At 35.7% G+C, this 16,235-nt stretch overlaps 1 protein-coding gene across 1 annotated transcript; it reads right to left on the minus strand.

Annotated features, from left to right (window-relative positions):
- Positions 1-1,879: 1,879 nt before the first annotated feature.
- LOC136803731 (sialin-like) lies at positions 1,880-10,409 on the minus strand. Its single transcript, XM_067060450.1, has 9 exons — positions 9,062-10,409; positions 8,640-8,673; positions 7,994-8,193; positions 7,382-7,565; positions 6,925-7,046; positions 6,010-6,159; positions 5,386-5,515; positions 3,127-3,365; positions 1,880-2,160 (listed from the first exon to the last, which is right to left on the minus strand). Exons 1-9 carry the CDS (start codon positions 9,944-9,946, stop codon positions 2,017-2,019), a joined length of 2,088 nt encoding a protein of 695 aa, XP_066916551.1. The 5' UTR covers positions 9,947-10,409; the 3' UTR covers positions 1,880-2,016.
- Positions 10,410-16,235: the final 5,826 nt, after the last annotated feature.

Raw genomic sequence — 16,235 nt, forward strand, 5'->3', positions numbered from 1 at the left:
GGTACTTTTAGCGTGCGTTGTTTTTACAGGTCATAATGTAGTGTTTCAAGATGGCGGGCGGCTCAAGCGATAAAGTCAGATTTGATAAGTCAGTGTTGTATCAAAGTATTTCCAGTGTAAATCTGTTGCAAGCTTCAATTTCTGTCATTTATTTTTTTAACTCGGAAAATCAAACACATGATTTTCATCAAGGGGATTCCTTTTCTACATCTTTTGAAGGTTTAAAGCCGTTTGCTCAAGTTTTTGTTTATGTTGAATTTTCTGATACTTTCTAATTCTATTGCTGCTTTTTGATAGTTTTTGCAATAAAAACATATTTTTCTTGTTTGCATCTAGGGGGATTGATGGTGTTATAATGTTATTGGAATTTGATAAAGTTTACAAAAGTACAGCTACTGTATAAATTTGATAAAGACTGGATCCAATCGTGCTTTTTTGGACTTGGTTTGGACGTGTTTGATAAGGCGAATCGCAAAAAATTGTTTGGTTCCCGTCATTTCTACTTTAAAAAGTGCGGGGTCATTCGGTCGAAAATATTTTTCTTTTAAGAAGCAGCTACATCTTGTTGAAAGGGAATCCGTGTGGACTGATCCGAATTTTAAAATTGAGAAACCGTAGATAAACTGGTTTTCGGTTTACTCTCAATTAGCATGCGGCTCGCTACTTCGATTTGAAAACTTGTAAACACAGAGCGTGCAGAGGTCGACAGTGGAAATCCAGCAAAGCAGCGGAAAAGCTTTCCGACTCTCCAACTCTACCTGCTGACCGTAAATCAGGGTCAGTCAGATGACGGGAACCAAATGATGACATCACATCTCCTATTATTGGACTTGCAAAATTATGACAAATGGTCTTTGGAATTTGATCAATTATATTAATATTAATACATACAGTTCTTGTTGAAATTGATCAAACAATTTTTCACGCAGTTCCGGACGCAGATTGTGTTTTTCTAACCTTGGCGCACGTTTTGACTGAATGATGGAATGGAATGAATGGCGATAACAGTTTATAGATATCTCTTATCAGACTTGCAGAAAGCGGGCTGCCGTCAAGTTACACAACATGCACATTCTGGTCACAACTTGCACAGCCATAACAAACAGATCAAGCTGGTCTTCATTTAACATTGTTTTAAAGTTTAAAAAACACTGCCCGTGCTTGGTACAGAAGAGAGGACTCCCAGTTGAAATTAATTGCTACACCGCTGCCCTGTTGAATTTATTTATTATGGTCGTGTGTTTCTTCCGCCAAGGCGGTAAATCAATCGCCCAAATTCATAGACCAATCAAAAGCGAGTTTAAAGCAAAACGGGGGAAAAATGAGCTAGTTATGAATATTAAGTTTTGCTTTCGATTATCATTTGCGACCAGCATAGTCTTCAAGATGGTTGTGTGCATGTTGTGTAACTTGACGGTACTAAACTACAAAATTTATTTATGCAGACTGCTGACGTTTTGGCAATTTTCTTATTTATTTCTAGTACAACACTTTGGTCAGATATGGATATTGTCTACATCCAACAGAAAAAATGTATCATAACTGACTGGAATGAAATTAACAAAAAGTTTAATTACACTATGTTTCTCTTTTATTTTGTAGTAATGAACTATAGCTTAATTGTTTGATGTCATAGAAACAGTGCTACAGTGCTAAAGAGAAGTATACTTTGAGCTTCTCGTGGGGGGGGGGGAGTTGGAGGAGCTCTCAGGCTTGTTTTAAATAATTTTAAATCAAGTTATCAAATGTTTCACATTTTGTACATTATTCAACATTTTTAGTCTACTCTGTTTCAGTACATCTCTTACATCTGTTAACCCACTTATTAAAGCTATCTAGCTAAGCTCTATTGGCTGACCTTCCAGCCTCGGCTGGTTTATTTCCTTTGTTTTATGTGTGTTTGATGTTTATGAGGTGAAATTCTTCTGTGACCAGGGACGAAATCCCAAACTTTTCGCCTAGAATTCAACCCGGGAAAATGCTACCTGACATTACCCATAATCCACTTTATCATGGCTACATATTATCTCTAGCTTCTTCGTCTTCATCATCCATAGACCAATGTTGTGCTTCCCCTGACAACATTAAACAATACAAAATGGTACCAATAACGTAAATAAAAAATGTCAACCAAAATACGACGATCCATTCTGAGCGAAGCTGAAAATGATAAATGTAAAGAATAGGTGAATGAAGATGATCTCACTGACCTTTGTATACCCTAAATTTGGTATCCCTGGACCAAATTACGCAATGCCGGCCAAGCAAAATATTATGATCGGAGTTTTTTTGAAATTGGTACCCGCGGAGAGAGCGCTAGATCTAGTTTCGCTTGTACACTAATGATGTAGCACCGTTTATCGTTGGGCAAAGTTTCAAACACTACAATGGCTTCTTTGCGGGTACCAACAACTGACCTTTATATACCCTGGACCAAGTTTCTCAATCTCGGCCAAGCAAAATGTTTGATCGGAGTTTTTTTTAAAGTGGTACCCTAATGGCGACACTTCTCAATAGCGGTGTAAATGCATCGAGGGTGCTAGATCTACTTTACCTCGATAGCTTTTGATGATGTTAATTTTTTTAACACTGTAATGGATTCTTTACGGGTACCAATTCAAAAAAAATTTCGATCAAAGATGGCGGATATAGCTTGGTCCAGGGATTATAAAGGTCAGTGGTACCAACTTTAAAAAACTTCGATCAAAGATGGCGGATATAGCTTGGTCCAGGGATATATAAAGGTCAGTGGATGATTTTCCCGATTGCTCTCCGCCCCACGGTAAATTTTTTAGAAAGACAAAAGTCTAAAATCAGTAGTTTTTAACCACCAAAGTAAAGATATTTTTAGCTAGGAGGCACTAAATGACAACTTTGGAAACTTGTCCCCCAAGTTTTCTCCAATTTTAGTCGAACCGCGGTATGTTGAGTCCTTTAATTCTTCAACCAATAGAATAGAAACGACACGTCATTTTGGGCGAGCCACCAAGCTACTGGATATGTAATAGTTTGTCTCCACTCGATTCATTTACAGTGCGCAAAAGGCAATTTCAGTTCAAAAACAGTAGAAAAGAAATAGAAAGTAAGTAGAGTCTTTTGTTTCAACCACTAAAATAGAAACCTCACCTTATTTTCTGTCATGAATCCAACAAAAAGCGGGCTCAAGAATCCAGTGGTGGTTCCGGCAGTGTTCGTAATACCCATTACGATACCAGACAACCCAGGGGCGATATCCAAAATATTGACCTCATAACCACTGTGTAATAAGCCAGACATGGCCACACCCAAACACATGCTGACCACTGCAATAATTGGCGAATGAGAGTAACCAGTGACAACAATTAAAATGGCAGCTGATATTGAGCCTGAATTGAAAAAAAGATGTGGAAGTATTAATCACGTGTTTTTTTCTAAAAGCATATACACGTTTCCAACATTTATTGAAGCCTTCGGAAGTTCTTAACTTTTTGAGCCTAAAAATGTTCTTAAAAAGTTCTTAATATTTTCTTATTTTGACCAGTTTCTGAGCATCTTTTGCCATTTTCCTAAGAAATCGAGTGTTTTTGAGTCTGCAAAGTCTTAAAATGTTCTTAATTTGTTCTTAACATTTTGGCCATTGAAGCCTCATGTTCTTATATACAGTTGACGCTCTCTAATTCGATCTTCAAGGGGAATCGGATTTTCATCGAATAAGGGAGGTTATCGAATAGTAGAACGTCGTTTATGAGAGTTTCTTGTTGACGGGGACTTTAAATTTCATCGAATAAGGGAGCCTATCGAATAGTAGAACGTCGGATAAGAGAGCGTCAACTGTAGTTTGTTCTTATGAAAAAACGTGTAGCTTATTTACTTTAGACGGGTCTCTGCTGTTCTAATTTACAAGTTACTTTACCTTTAGATGAATTAAATGATCAGCCATTCTAGATATCACAGTAGAGTCTCTTTGACTCAAACCTCTATAACTCAAGCCACTATAACTCAAATATCTCCTTAATTCGAACAAGTTTTATGGTCCCATTCAGTTAACGATGCCTTATAAAACTTTACTCCATAACTCAAAATTTACCTAAGGGGCCGTCCACATAGTACGTACGCAGTAAAATTTCGAAAATCGAATACCCCCTCTTTCCCCTGTACGCAAGCGTACAGAAATGGCTATAACCCCTCCTGGTAAGTATGTACTTTTTCATTCACCCCCCCCCCCCCTCAGTTGAAGAAAATTTCAAGTTCAAATCGCTTGATTCGGACCTTTATTTCATACATGAACTCGATGTTTATTAAGAAACTTTTTCTTTTCATTGATGCGTATATGATTAATGAAGCGTATAAAAGTCGACAAAAAACAAGCAAAAAAGGGTTATGAAAAATTTTTCTCTGCGTACGTACATTTTCCTTTGACCCCTCTCCTCCCCCTGTACGCAAACATACACTTTTAAGAAGACCCCCTCCCCCTTAGTGCGTACGTACTATGTGGACGGCCCCTAACTTGAACAAATTGTGGTCACCATACGTGTTCGAGTTATGGAGACAAAAAATTTTTTTTGTTCCCTTTGCTCAGCATTTTCCTAACTGTTTAGTTTCTTAGACTGACAATGCTGGTGTTCCAATACTATTATTCGTTAGTAAAACATGCATATTATGCAACCCATTTGTTTGAGACCGATATGTTTAAAGGTGTATTAAGAAATCTAGGGACAGGCAGTAATCGAAGAAGTGCGTTACACACAGTGCAATATCTCTCTAAAAAGCATCATTGATTTGAAATACAATATCTAATTTGACCAAGATTGAGGATGACCGCATTTGGTTAAAATTAGTAAAGCTTTAACAGGTGAATCAATTAAAAGTCAAAGTGTTCAATTAACAGAACCAAAAAGCCGTAAAGATCGGTTAAACGAGGCAGTACATGCTTGCGCAAAAGGTCTGGTACAATCCAGGCAAAATTCATTTTTGACTTTGTATTCCTACCTACTTGATCTTCCTGCCTTTTAGCCAAAGCCATTTGGCTCACCCTAATTTGTGCAGCCCTTGTTGTTTATGTTTATGGAATATCCAGGGGGTACCTAGGAAGGGTACCAGTGAATGGTACAGATATGTGCCTTGTGGAGAAATCTCAGTCAGATTAAGGGTCGGAAAATATCCCTAAAAACATCGAAGTTTGGCCAAATTAGTCCTAATAAGAGTCGTAAAATTCACAACATTTTCCAGTTTTTCCTCCTTTTTAGTCCCGTTAAGGGTCCTAGGGTCGAAAGTTGGGCGGCACATACCCGCCCGCTCACAACGATCTAGTACCCTCTCCTCCCCGGGTGGAATATTTTCAATCGAAATTCTTCAACTATTGTTCACATACTAAAGATTACGTCATGAATATCACAAGAAACTTACCGAGAGCGAAGAACAATCTTCGGACGTTGATGGTAGACATGTATTTGTAACGCAACAAATCAGCTATCACTCCTCCCAATGGTCCAACGATTGCTTTCAACAAAAATGGTAGCGATGCTATGAAACCCATCTATCAAAAAGAGACAGTATTAGAGATACTAGTATTATGTAAAGAAATCAAAAACCTAAACGAAACGGGGTAATGTTACTTGTTTGACGGTTTCATTTTTTGGCATTTGAAAGTAACAATTGAACAACTGAACCATCAGAAAGTTAAAATTTCAATAGGCTAGTGAGAACTACATTTCAAGTGCCAAATGTGGCGATATGGGGGAAAAATCAAATGGTCTATCAGTGGATGTATAAAAAATACAAGAAGAGTCGTTGTGATTGTATCCCCGTCATTACTTTATCGGCCCTTTTTACGCCGAGAGCCTAAAAATAACGCCAATAAGGGCCGGCGTAAAAAGGGCCAATAAGGTAACCAAACTATATCTATTTCAATTACTCCAAAATGTTTGCTCTCATTTTCTAAGTTCTTCGTTGAAAAGTCAAAATCAGATATTAAAATGCTGAGTTGTCAAACCATCATAATCCACATTAGATTTTTCCAACCAAACTTACCGTTTGAATGTCAAATTTCATGATGTCCATAAGGAAGATCGGTAAACAAATCAAGATGGTGTACAGTCCCCAATCGTTGGTGATGTTACCGATGATGACAGCCCACACAGCTTTGGATGATAACATCGTGCACCATGGAATATTTGTGCTCTGTAAAAAATTTAAAGGAAAGATAAAATATACGTTCTGACAACCCAGTTATGAATCCGGGCCCGGGGGTACGGGGATGTGCCGCTGGTCAGGGTACCTTATTTCAACTTTCAACTCCATGTGTCCCACGTAGGGACGTAGGGTCACTAAAACACCAAAATAAAAAAATCAGTCCCTCGTAGGGTACCTTTTTGGGGGAGTTTAAGAAAATTATGAAAATTTGAATAAATTTTTGAATTACAATCCCATTCAGGGTCACTTTTTTTTCACAAAAAAAAACGAGTCCCACGTAGGGTCCATTTTTCGAACTTCAGCGGCATACCACTGTCGGTCGGCAAGGGTAGTACCCCCCCCCCTCCGGGTTATGGATATCTTTTCAAAATTTTCAGCCAAGTTTTATGAACATGGGTTCAGTAAAGTTTCCAGTTAAACCTGACAAACTTTGGTAGCCCGGACGAATTAGGTCCCCTAGAAGATTTGGCTCGAGTTAGACCTCCCCACACTGACAAAAAGATTTTTCTTCAGTCATTCCTAAAATCTTCATCTTGCGCATCCAGTACTCGTTTTACATCAAGAGTCACCCATGATGTTATCTACTTTACGGAAACATATGAAAAATAGCGGGCGTTTGCCACCAGTTTCATTATTTAAATTCAAAACTGATGACAAAGGCCCGTTGTTTTTCGGGTGTTTCCGTATAAAAGATTACGTCATGAATATCAAGAATTGCCAATAAAATTCATGAACAATCTGTTTATGAAATACCTTTCTAGGGACGGTATGATTTTCAATGTATTGTCGTTCTTTCTTGGAGATGGTTGGATGAGTTGCAGGCGTGGAATGAACCACCAAAAACCATAAAATGTACCACACGATACCAAATAAACCTGAAAAGGTGAAAAAGATTTTAACTTAGTGCCATTAAACCACAAATTAAAAGTTTTAAACACATTTTGTTTCACGGACGCAAGCCTTAAATAAGATATTTTCCCACTTTCTTCTAAGATTTTATTCGGGCGGGGTCAATGGGAACAGGGCGACATATGAATTTTTGCGCTGATAGCTGATGATAGCTGATTATGTTAATCTAAAAAAGGCAAACACAGAGAGTATAATAGCAAAATTCTTTGTAATATTTTGGGAAGGACCCTTACTTTTGAAACTTTTCAAATATAATCAAAGCCGAGATACGATTACAAAGAGTATGTAAAACAGTTAATACCAAAACAGTAGAATACGGAAGCCCAGCCACCATCAAATCCATACTTTGTCAACAGTCCTGTCAACGGCATAGTAACTACTGTCCCTACGTTCATTCCAGCAAGGGCAATGGTAACGAGGGTGGTCCTCTCAGGTAGTGGCGCCCAGCTCGCCCATATCTGATGGTTACAAGGTAACATGACACCCTATGGAAAAGAAATAAAATATACAATAATGAAAATGGAATAGAAAGAAAAGCACCAGTTTTCTGCAAGAGCATATATCAATTGCATGATGACACTGGCGGTCTTGGAATACATGTTTTAAAGGTTTTGTTTTAAAGATTTTGTCATGTGATTAATAAAACTCGCTGACAAAAATGAACGCATGGCCAAAGTATAGATAAGTGTAACAAATTGAATCGCAGAGAAAAGGTTTGTGATATAAATGACGTTGCTCGAAAGACAGTAGTACTAAATTTAACCAATTTGATCTGAACAGCCCCTAACAGCCCCTAACAACCCCCTATAGATTATGTAATCATTTTAGTTTATAGTCGAGCACTCTGACATCATCCATTCGTCTAACCTTGATGAACAACCCCCTTATAAAAACATAAGCCAGACAAACTCACCAATACTAAACCTTCTAATATTCTCAACACAACCAGTGCCCAAACACTGTAGCGTGTTGCGATCGGTGTGAAAATGGTTAGTATGGACGCTAACAACACACCGACACCAAAGATGCGTGTCCCACCGAACTTGAGAGCGAAATAACCACCCGGAATTTGTAGAAACATGTAACCATAGTAGAATGATCCAAGCACGACTCCTGGAAAATGAAAACAGTTCATTGGTGAAAGAGTGTTTATGTTTACACAGAGAATGGTAAGACAGAAAAATCCTCCACGCTAGAAATCTTTTTGACGCCTGGAGAAGAGACCGGCGTCACTATTTATTTACCATAAGTTGGTCTAATACCAACATCCCTCTTCTAATTTTGACACCCTTCTTTGCAGATAGGAATAATAGGAAGGTCGGGATTGCTGATAGAAACTTTTTTCCCTTGCTTAGCTATCAGATTGGACAAAATCTTTTGTCTATCAGTGATCCAGACCTTCGGATCATTCCTATCTATAAAGAAGGGTGTCGAAATTAGAAGGGTGTCGATATTACGGTAGTATTAAAGGGGAAGCAATCTCCTCACATCAGCTTTGGCACCAAATCTCGTCTTTATTCTTCTGGTAGATAGGGAGAATAATATGGAGCTTTACTGACCTTGCAGCCTTGAGGACCAGTTGAATTCTGGAGCCTATGGAGAAAACGAGGAACAGTTTAAATGTAAAAGTTTAGGAAAAATCCAATGGAACAAAGTGGAAGTACTGAAACTGCAATCCTCACCCGATCATAAAACTCTGAAAAAACGTTAAAATACCCAAAAGTGCCAATATATTTCGGCGCCGATTGTAGTCCTAAGGCTTAGGCTATCTTTAGATTCATTTCTTTAATCACCTTATAACTCATACAAACAGAAAAGATAACAGAGTTGTTCGAGTCACGGAGTATCCATTACTAGTAGAGTGTCGTTCATAAGGAATTCTATACTCGATAAAAATAGTTCAAAATATAAAGCTTCGAGCTGCGGAGGGCTAATTGAAAGGGTCAGTTAAAATCTTTAAGAAATATGATTTCTAACATACCACAGTGATGGCGACACCATTTTTCACGACTGTATGATTGTTGACCATTGCTCCTATGGCAACGTTCAAATTGACACGCACAGCATACATGTTGACAAACCCCATGAACATCATGATGGCTAGAATGTACCGTTTCGGTAAGAAAACATCCGGAGCTTCCGCATCGTTAATAGAAGACGATGTACTATCTGCCCCAGCGGAAGTACCCGGTTTCCGGTCTCTTTCCGGTGTTCCGATACGCCGGACGGATAAGAGTTTAGCGTTTTCTCCGGTTTCGTCTATGTTCGTTGGTGTTGAGTCTGAAGCTGACGAATCGTTAGCCCCTTTTGTTGTGTTTTTAGAGTTTTTTGTGTCATCCAGGCTAACTTCCTCTTCTTCAACAGGTTTTGAATTTCCGTTTTCGATTTTATCGTTATTATTTTTACGAGTTTTTTTATCGCCATTGTTTTTATTATTTTTTTCACTTTCAAATATACCTTCAAAAGCAATCGAATTCGATAGTCGTCGGCTTAGGTGTTCTTCAACAGTTAGCCTTTTGTCGGGTATTATAGGCAATGCGATGGAGTTCGATAGCTGTTTATGAATCACTCTTCTAGGTGATCTTCTCTCTTCTCCTGAGAGGTGACTTCGCTTACCACGAGAAGTCGAATAAACATTTCCAGATCCTGGGCCTCGCTTTGGTGACCTACTAGCCTCGTTTTCGCCTTCATTGTAATATGTTTTAGTCTCATAAGTACGGTTATGTTCGGGACTTGATTTTGGTGATCTGGTCACTTGGTTTGTCCGCTCACCCGTGCTTCTCCGGGGACTCTGATCATAGTAATAATACGAAACACTACCATTTGGTGTTCGAATCGTACGCTCAGGACTTCTTGGACTCGACATTGTATCAGGTATTTTTCATTCGCATATTAAAACCATATCAAAGTCTTTAAGAAGTTCTGAACAATAAACCAAAAAAATGCCTTCGTATCAAATATATTGAAAAAAATGCCGGTACGAACAAAGCTTTAATGTGTACCACTTTAAAGATTTTGACTAGAGAATAATCTAACTGCAATCAAATTAAGAAATTCCAAAACCTTTCAAAATCTCATTTAAAACAATTTAACTAATTTTAAATCCACCTGTCTCTTTCGCGAACAGCTCAACATTTTTTTCAGTCCACTTTAAAAGTTTATGCGCTTCATTAGAGAAACATTAGTTTGGTCTGTTTCGCGTCTTTTGTGCTGAAAAATAGTAAATTTCTACTATGTTAAAACTTTCATGAAATACCCTGATACGACTTTTTGCAAGCCCTAAACTACTCCGCGAGACAAGAATAACTCCAAAAAATTCAATTTCAAAGTAACTAAATTTGCAACTTTTAATGAAAAAAATTAAAATTATATTAAACTTTAAAATTTAGTGAATAGGCCACTTTGATCTTGATAATTTGAATCAATCAATGCTGAACATGAGCTGACTTTTTCAATTTGAAACTTTTGAAACAAACTATTTTATAATACCGACCGCGCGAACATTGTTAATTACATTTTTTTGCCGCGCGGTCCCTTATTTCAGACTCAAACAAAAGAAAAATGAAATTGATTTATAGTTCTTTTAAGCAATCCAAGCTCTTTAATATCACAGATATTCTACACGTTTTTTTATATAAGAACAAACTATATAAGAACATAAGGCTTCTATGGCCAAACTTTTAAGAACAATTCTTAACTTGTTCACTTCAAGGCTTCGCGGACTCTAAAACATCCGATTTCTTAGGAAAATGGACAAGAATACAGACAAAATGATGAAAAAAAAGAACATAAGAACATTTTTAGGTATTAAACTCAAAAAGTTAAGACCATCCGATGGTTTCAAAAATTTTCTTATAGAAAAACGTTGTAAGCTAGATTATGAGCAATTTCAGGCTCAAAGTGCCAAAAAATAAGAATAGCCAAGTCTTTTCAAAAAAAGTACTGGTGAGTGGAGTATGAGTGGGAAAGCCAAGTTTACCAGAAAACAGAAAGAATTGACTTTGAGTCTTTTTACTTTGCACAAAGGGGGTTGAACACTAGAGTATTGGGAAACGCCTTGATGTGAAATAAAGGCCGAAAGGTGTGAACGAAAAACAACAATGAAAATTTCAAAATACAGTACCATAATTCACACCTAGGCGGTTGCACTAAAACAAACAAAACAACAGCGGGAGATTTAGAAGATTTTTTCATAAGAAAATGTTCATGTACACATGGTTTCTCAAAAATTTTAGATTTTTCCAAAACGGTAGTATGTAACTTTAGGGTGAAATTGGTAATCTTTCGTTAGAATGAAATACACGTTTTTTTTATGAGAGCATCTAAAAGTTTTGATGCCTTCGGATGTTCTTAACGTTTCGAGTTTCAAGCCTTAAAATATTCTTTTTAACTTGTTCTTAACATTTCTGCCATTGACGCCTTATGTTCTTATATAGTTTGTTCTTATAAAAAAACGGTTTATTCTTTTTTTTCGTAAAACAGTCATTCTGACACGCATAAAAAACAATTAAATAATATTGGATTTTTAAACTTAAAACTATAAAAAATATATCTTAAACAGACCTCATCTTCGTCTTCTTCTTATAAAAAGTCTAAATATAATCTTAGCATCTACAAAGGAGAGTTAGTCTGAGAGAAATGGAAATAATACTCTCCCTTACTGTATAGAAAATTACGTTTCCTTATTGCAGCTATTCACTCCAAGGTGTGAAGTAAAATAAATATGTATATCTTTGATAGGCGACAGTTAGGTGTGAAGAATTTGATAAATAATCGTTCCCTCCCCTTTGTACATAGAGAAAATGTTTAAATTTTTTAAAAGATTCTGGCGCCGGGGAAGTTATGCTTTCACGCCTGGTAGGCAATGCGGTGTCCTTGCTGAATAAGATGTCTTTTAAAAACATTGTGTTACTCAATGTAGTCTATCACGTAACCCTGTTTACCAGCGTGTGGTTGAAACTATTGAAAAACAACGCATGCTCCAATGAAGAAATCGTCATTTCCCTTGTTTTCACACGAGGTTGTTAGTATAAATTTCGTAACGAACTGTGTCTACATTTGTGAGAAGTGTTATTGAACATCATGGCAGCTGCTCATATAAGTAGGAGGAGATAGGAAAGTTAAAATGTTAAAATAATGTATTTTCTTGTTGAAGAGAGTTTATGGTTGGTGGTACTGGTAGAGGATTTTAAAACTTTAAGAGTCTTCTCAGAGAAGAAAGAAAAGAATTCAAGTGCAAGTGTTAGGCGATTTAATACAGTTTTTGAAACATGTTGATTGCAATCGAGAAGAAATGTAATTTTATAAAAGGTCTATATGGAAGGTGTGATTTCAAGTATGGGAACATTTTCAACATCACTTCAAAATGTAACAGCAAAGAAGACTTTTTTTGGGAATCTTTATAATAGAGTTTACTGTATTATTGGGATTTCTTCTCGATTTGTTTATTAAGTAAAAGTTTTGCACGAAAATGGATGATCAAGTTCATCATTATACACGTTTTTTTTTTTATAAGAACGTCAAAAATTTTCGAAGCCTTCGGATGTTCCTAGTTTTATGGATTTGAAGCCTAAAAATGTTCTTAAAATGTTCTTATTTCAGCACTTTTTGAGCTCTTTGATGTAATTTCTTAAGAAAATGCATGTTTTTAAGTCTCCAAAGCCCTAGAATGTTCTTAGAATGTTCTTAAATTTTTGGGCCTCGAAGCCTTATGTTCTTATATAGTTTGTTCTTATAAAAAAAAAGTGTAATAAGTAAAAGTTTTCCAGGAAAATGGATGATCAAGTTCAATCATTATAAAAGCGTACAAGTAGGATGGGTTGGGAGTGGTTTTTACACTTTTCCTCGAACCCATCATGTACACGTTTTAAGCAAAGAATTGCAAGTAGACTTTACTTGTAATTCTTTGTTTTAAGTAAGTTCCCTTCTTTCCCAGAGAATTTCAGCCAAGTTTCCTTGTCGGGTTTTGTATTAACTTAGCTGCTTTAGTAAATCTGTGCGAATTCAAGATAAACTCGTACTTGTTTTCTTATTCTCAGCTTGAGCAGTTGCTAAAAATTTTCTTATTTTTCGGACCTTATTTTTCTTTATTAAAAAAAACGTGAAGGTAAAAAAACAAAAGGCTGACCGAGATAAAAAAACTCGATCTCTTTTCTCAGGAAAAAGTTAAGTTAAATTTGAGTTTGAAATAGATTTTGAGATTTTGAGATTTGATTTTGAAAATAAAATTCGAGAATTTCAAAATTTCAACAAAATGTCAAACTGAAGATTTTATCGTTAAAAGAATTTTGTTTGTTTACAAGAAAAAGTGAGTTAGAATGTGAGTCGAGTAAACTGTATGATTAAAAATCGAACGTTTGTTTGATAAACTCTATTTGATTCGAACGAATTTGTAGATTTTGTACAATTTCAATAATATTTGATAGAAATATGATAGTGTTTTCGAGAATATATTCTGTCAATTAATAAGAAAATCGCTTTGGAGACATAATAATTTTTCATTATTTTGTGTGAAAATCTTTGAATAATCGAAAGAAGAAAGTGAAAGAGAGAAAGAATGTCTTAGGTCATATGGGAGCCAACAAAATTACGAGTTGTTATTCCAGGATGAAAGAAAAAAGTTTCAATTCTCAAAACAATTTTCACTAGATGTGTCAAACCGATTATCGGTTAGTAATTAACATCCTTTGTCTATTATAATTATGTGAAATTAAAGTGTTCATTACATTCATCTCCCAGAGCTAGAAAAAGTTTTGGAAAGATTGTAAATGGAACAGTTAGTTAGATAACATTGCAGACAGTAAATTTACTGGCAATAAAGAATTTCCAGTGTGTATTTTTATAGATCAGTATAAAATTCGTAAAAGAAAAAAAAGGGTCAGTATTGAAGGACTTTCAACAGAATCATTTGGTCGTCTTTTACAAGGTCAAACATGAGTCGACTTTTGGTACACAACAAAGTCATGCATTATGGGGTTGTAAGAGTTTACGCGATACTTTAACCTGAATGTTAATCAATGGTACTGCTGGAAAGGTTAAACATAATTTCTAATATTTATAAATTTTAGAAAAACAAAACAATTGAAACAAAATGAGCCCACCTGTACCAATGCACATTCTTTTACATCAGTGCTGGACAGAACGCTTACATCAATGTTGCCAGTATTGTGGTGAGATCAATGTCCAACACTCACCAATCACCAATCAAGGGAGATCTTCCACACATCCATATCAACACCAAAAACGTCAGCGTACTCAGCGGCGACACCCTGTGGGAGCAGAACACGAAAATGACATCACGAATCTGATGAACGACGATGAAGAGATGACGAGACACAACTATTTAGAAAGGTATAGTTTCATGAAGCTTCTTGCGAAAGCGAATTTTCAATCAGGGCCCGTAGAGAGTATTTTTTATAAGAACAAACTGTATAAGAACATAAGGCTTCGATGGCCAAAATATAAAAAAAAGTTAAGAGCATTTTAAGGTTTGTGGTCTCAAAAACACCCTATTTCTTAGGAAAATGGACAAAAATATTCACAAAATGGTCAAAATAAGAACATGTTAAAAACATTTTTAGGCTTAAAACTCAAAAAGTTAAGAACATCCGAAGGCTTCAAAAATTTTGGATGTGCTTATAAAAAAACGTGTATCATATTCATTTATGTGGTCTAGAGTGAAGTTAACCCTTTTAATAAACACGATAAAAAATATGCTCTATCAATTATGAAAAAAACACCTTATTTCTGGAAGTTTGTATCGTCATTATCTTCTTCACTTTGATTTCTTCAGCATCTACCAGGACTGGGAAGAGCAACCTGTACAAGCAAAATCGAAAGCAAACAATAAAACTTCATCGTCTGTCGTAAGGTACGCAAGGTAAACATTTCCTTCGAAAAAAACTTGCCTGAAAATTCATCTCTTTGAACTCAACGACCAAGATAGCTTAAATCTTAAGCTTTCTTGGCTCAAGCAAAAAGCGAAGATATCCAATGCTATGAGAAAAGTAATATTTGATAAGGAGGGGTTTATTCAGTTTAACTGTTTATTGGAAAAATAGATTAACGACCAAGATAGATTTAGATCTTAAGCTTTCTTGGCTCAAGCAAAAAAGTGAAAAATGCTTCCAATGCTAAAAATGATTATGAGAAAATCAATATTTGATGAGGAGGGGTTGATTCAGTTTAACTGTTTATTGGAAAAATAGATTATTTATATTTTGATTGCCTTCATCTTCAGACTGGTGTATTCCAAACAATCATACAACAATTACCGAAAAGAAGCTGAACAGTTGTTAAATCAATTACCATTCCCTGCTCGTTACGAACTAGTCGATGATGACACATCACAAAACGAAAGTCTTGATGAAGATATGGATTTGATAGCTGATCTCTTGGATGCATACGATTTAGAATCTACTTCAATAACATCCAATATTTCTAATTTTAATGACCAAGACGCTGAAGCTCTGAGAGAATATCTGGAAAAATTGAAACAGAATTTATGATGAGTTCTTGAACCTTCAATAATTAGTTCAAACAGTTTTTTTGTTTTGTTTTTCGCTACCATTTCTAATTTTAATGACCAAGACGCAGAAACTCTGTGAGAGAATATCTGGAAAAATTGAAACAGAATCCATGATGAGGTTCTGCTGGTTGAAAGCTTTCAAATACAGTTGTCTCTCTCTAAATCGATCTTCAAGGGACTAAAAACTGTATTCGAATTAGAGAAAGTTTAGTAATGAAAATCACTTCTCAGCTGAGGGGACCAATATTTAGTTCGAATTATAGAAAGAATCGAATAATAGAGATTCGAATTAGAAAGAGTTGACTTTATTACTTTTGTTGTAACCTTTCAATATTCGGGATTTTCAAAAAATTAGTATTTGCATGAATACGTCTGTGTCTTTTGCATTAAGGGAATTTAAAAGTTTTCAAAATTAAAAGTTCTAATTAAAGAATCTTTCTGAACATTTTAAAAAGGAAATCAAATCTTGACTTAGCTTAGGGGTTCAAAATTTTTATTTAAAATTAACATTTTAATTAATTCCTCTTAAAAGAATACTTATAATTTTAGTCACTTTTACTTAGGTAATGTTTTTAATTGTCAATATTTATACAATGATTTTTAATTATAAATAATTCGTTTGATAGTT

The sequence above is a fragment of the Clytia hemisphaerica genome, unplaced genomic scaffold, assembly GCF_902728285.1.
Source record: "Clytia hemisphaerica strain Z4C2 unplaced genomic scaffold, Clytia hemisphaerica genome assembly, whole genome shotgun sequence".
NCBI lineage: Eukaryota > Metazoa > Cnidaria > Hydrozoa > Leptothecata > Clytiidae > Clytia > Clytia hemisphaerica.

What these genes read in the sequence shown, in the direction of transcription:
- LOC136803731 (XM_067060450.1), bottom strand. Translation starts at nt 9,946, where the DNA reads ATGTCGAGTCCAAGAAGTCCTGAGCGTACGATTCGAACACCAAATGGT. An exon ending in AAGATTGTTCTTCGCTCTCG is followed by an intron (nt 3,366 to 5,385) that starts GTAAGTTTCTTG and finishes TTTTCAATTCAG; the next exon opens with GCTCAATATCAGCTGCCATT. An exon ending in GATTCATGACAGAAAATAAG is followed by an intron (nt 2,161 to 3,126) that starts GTGAGGTTTCTA and finishes TATCATTTTCAG; the next exon opens with CTTCGCTCAGAATGGATCGT.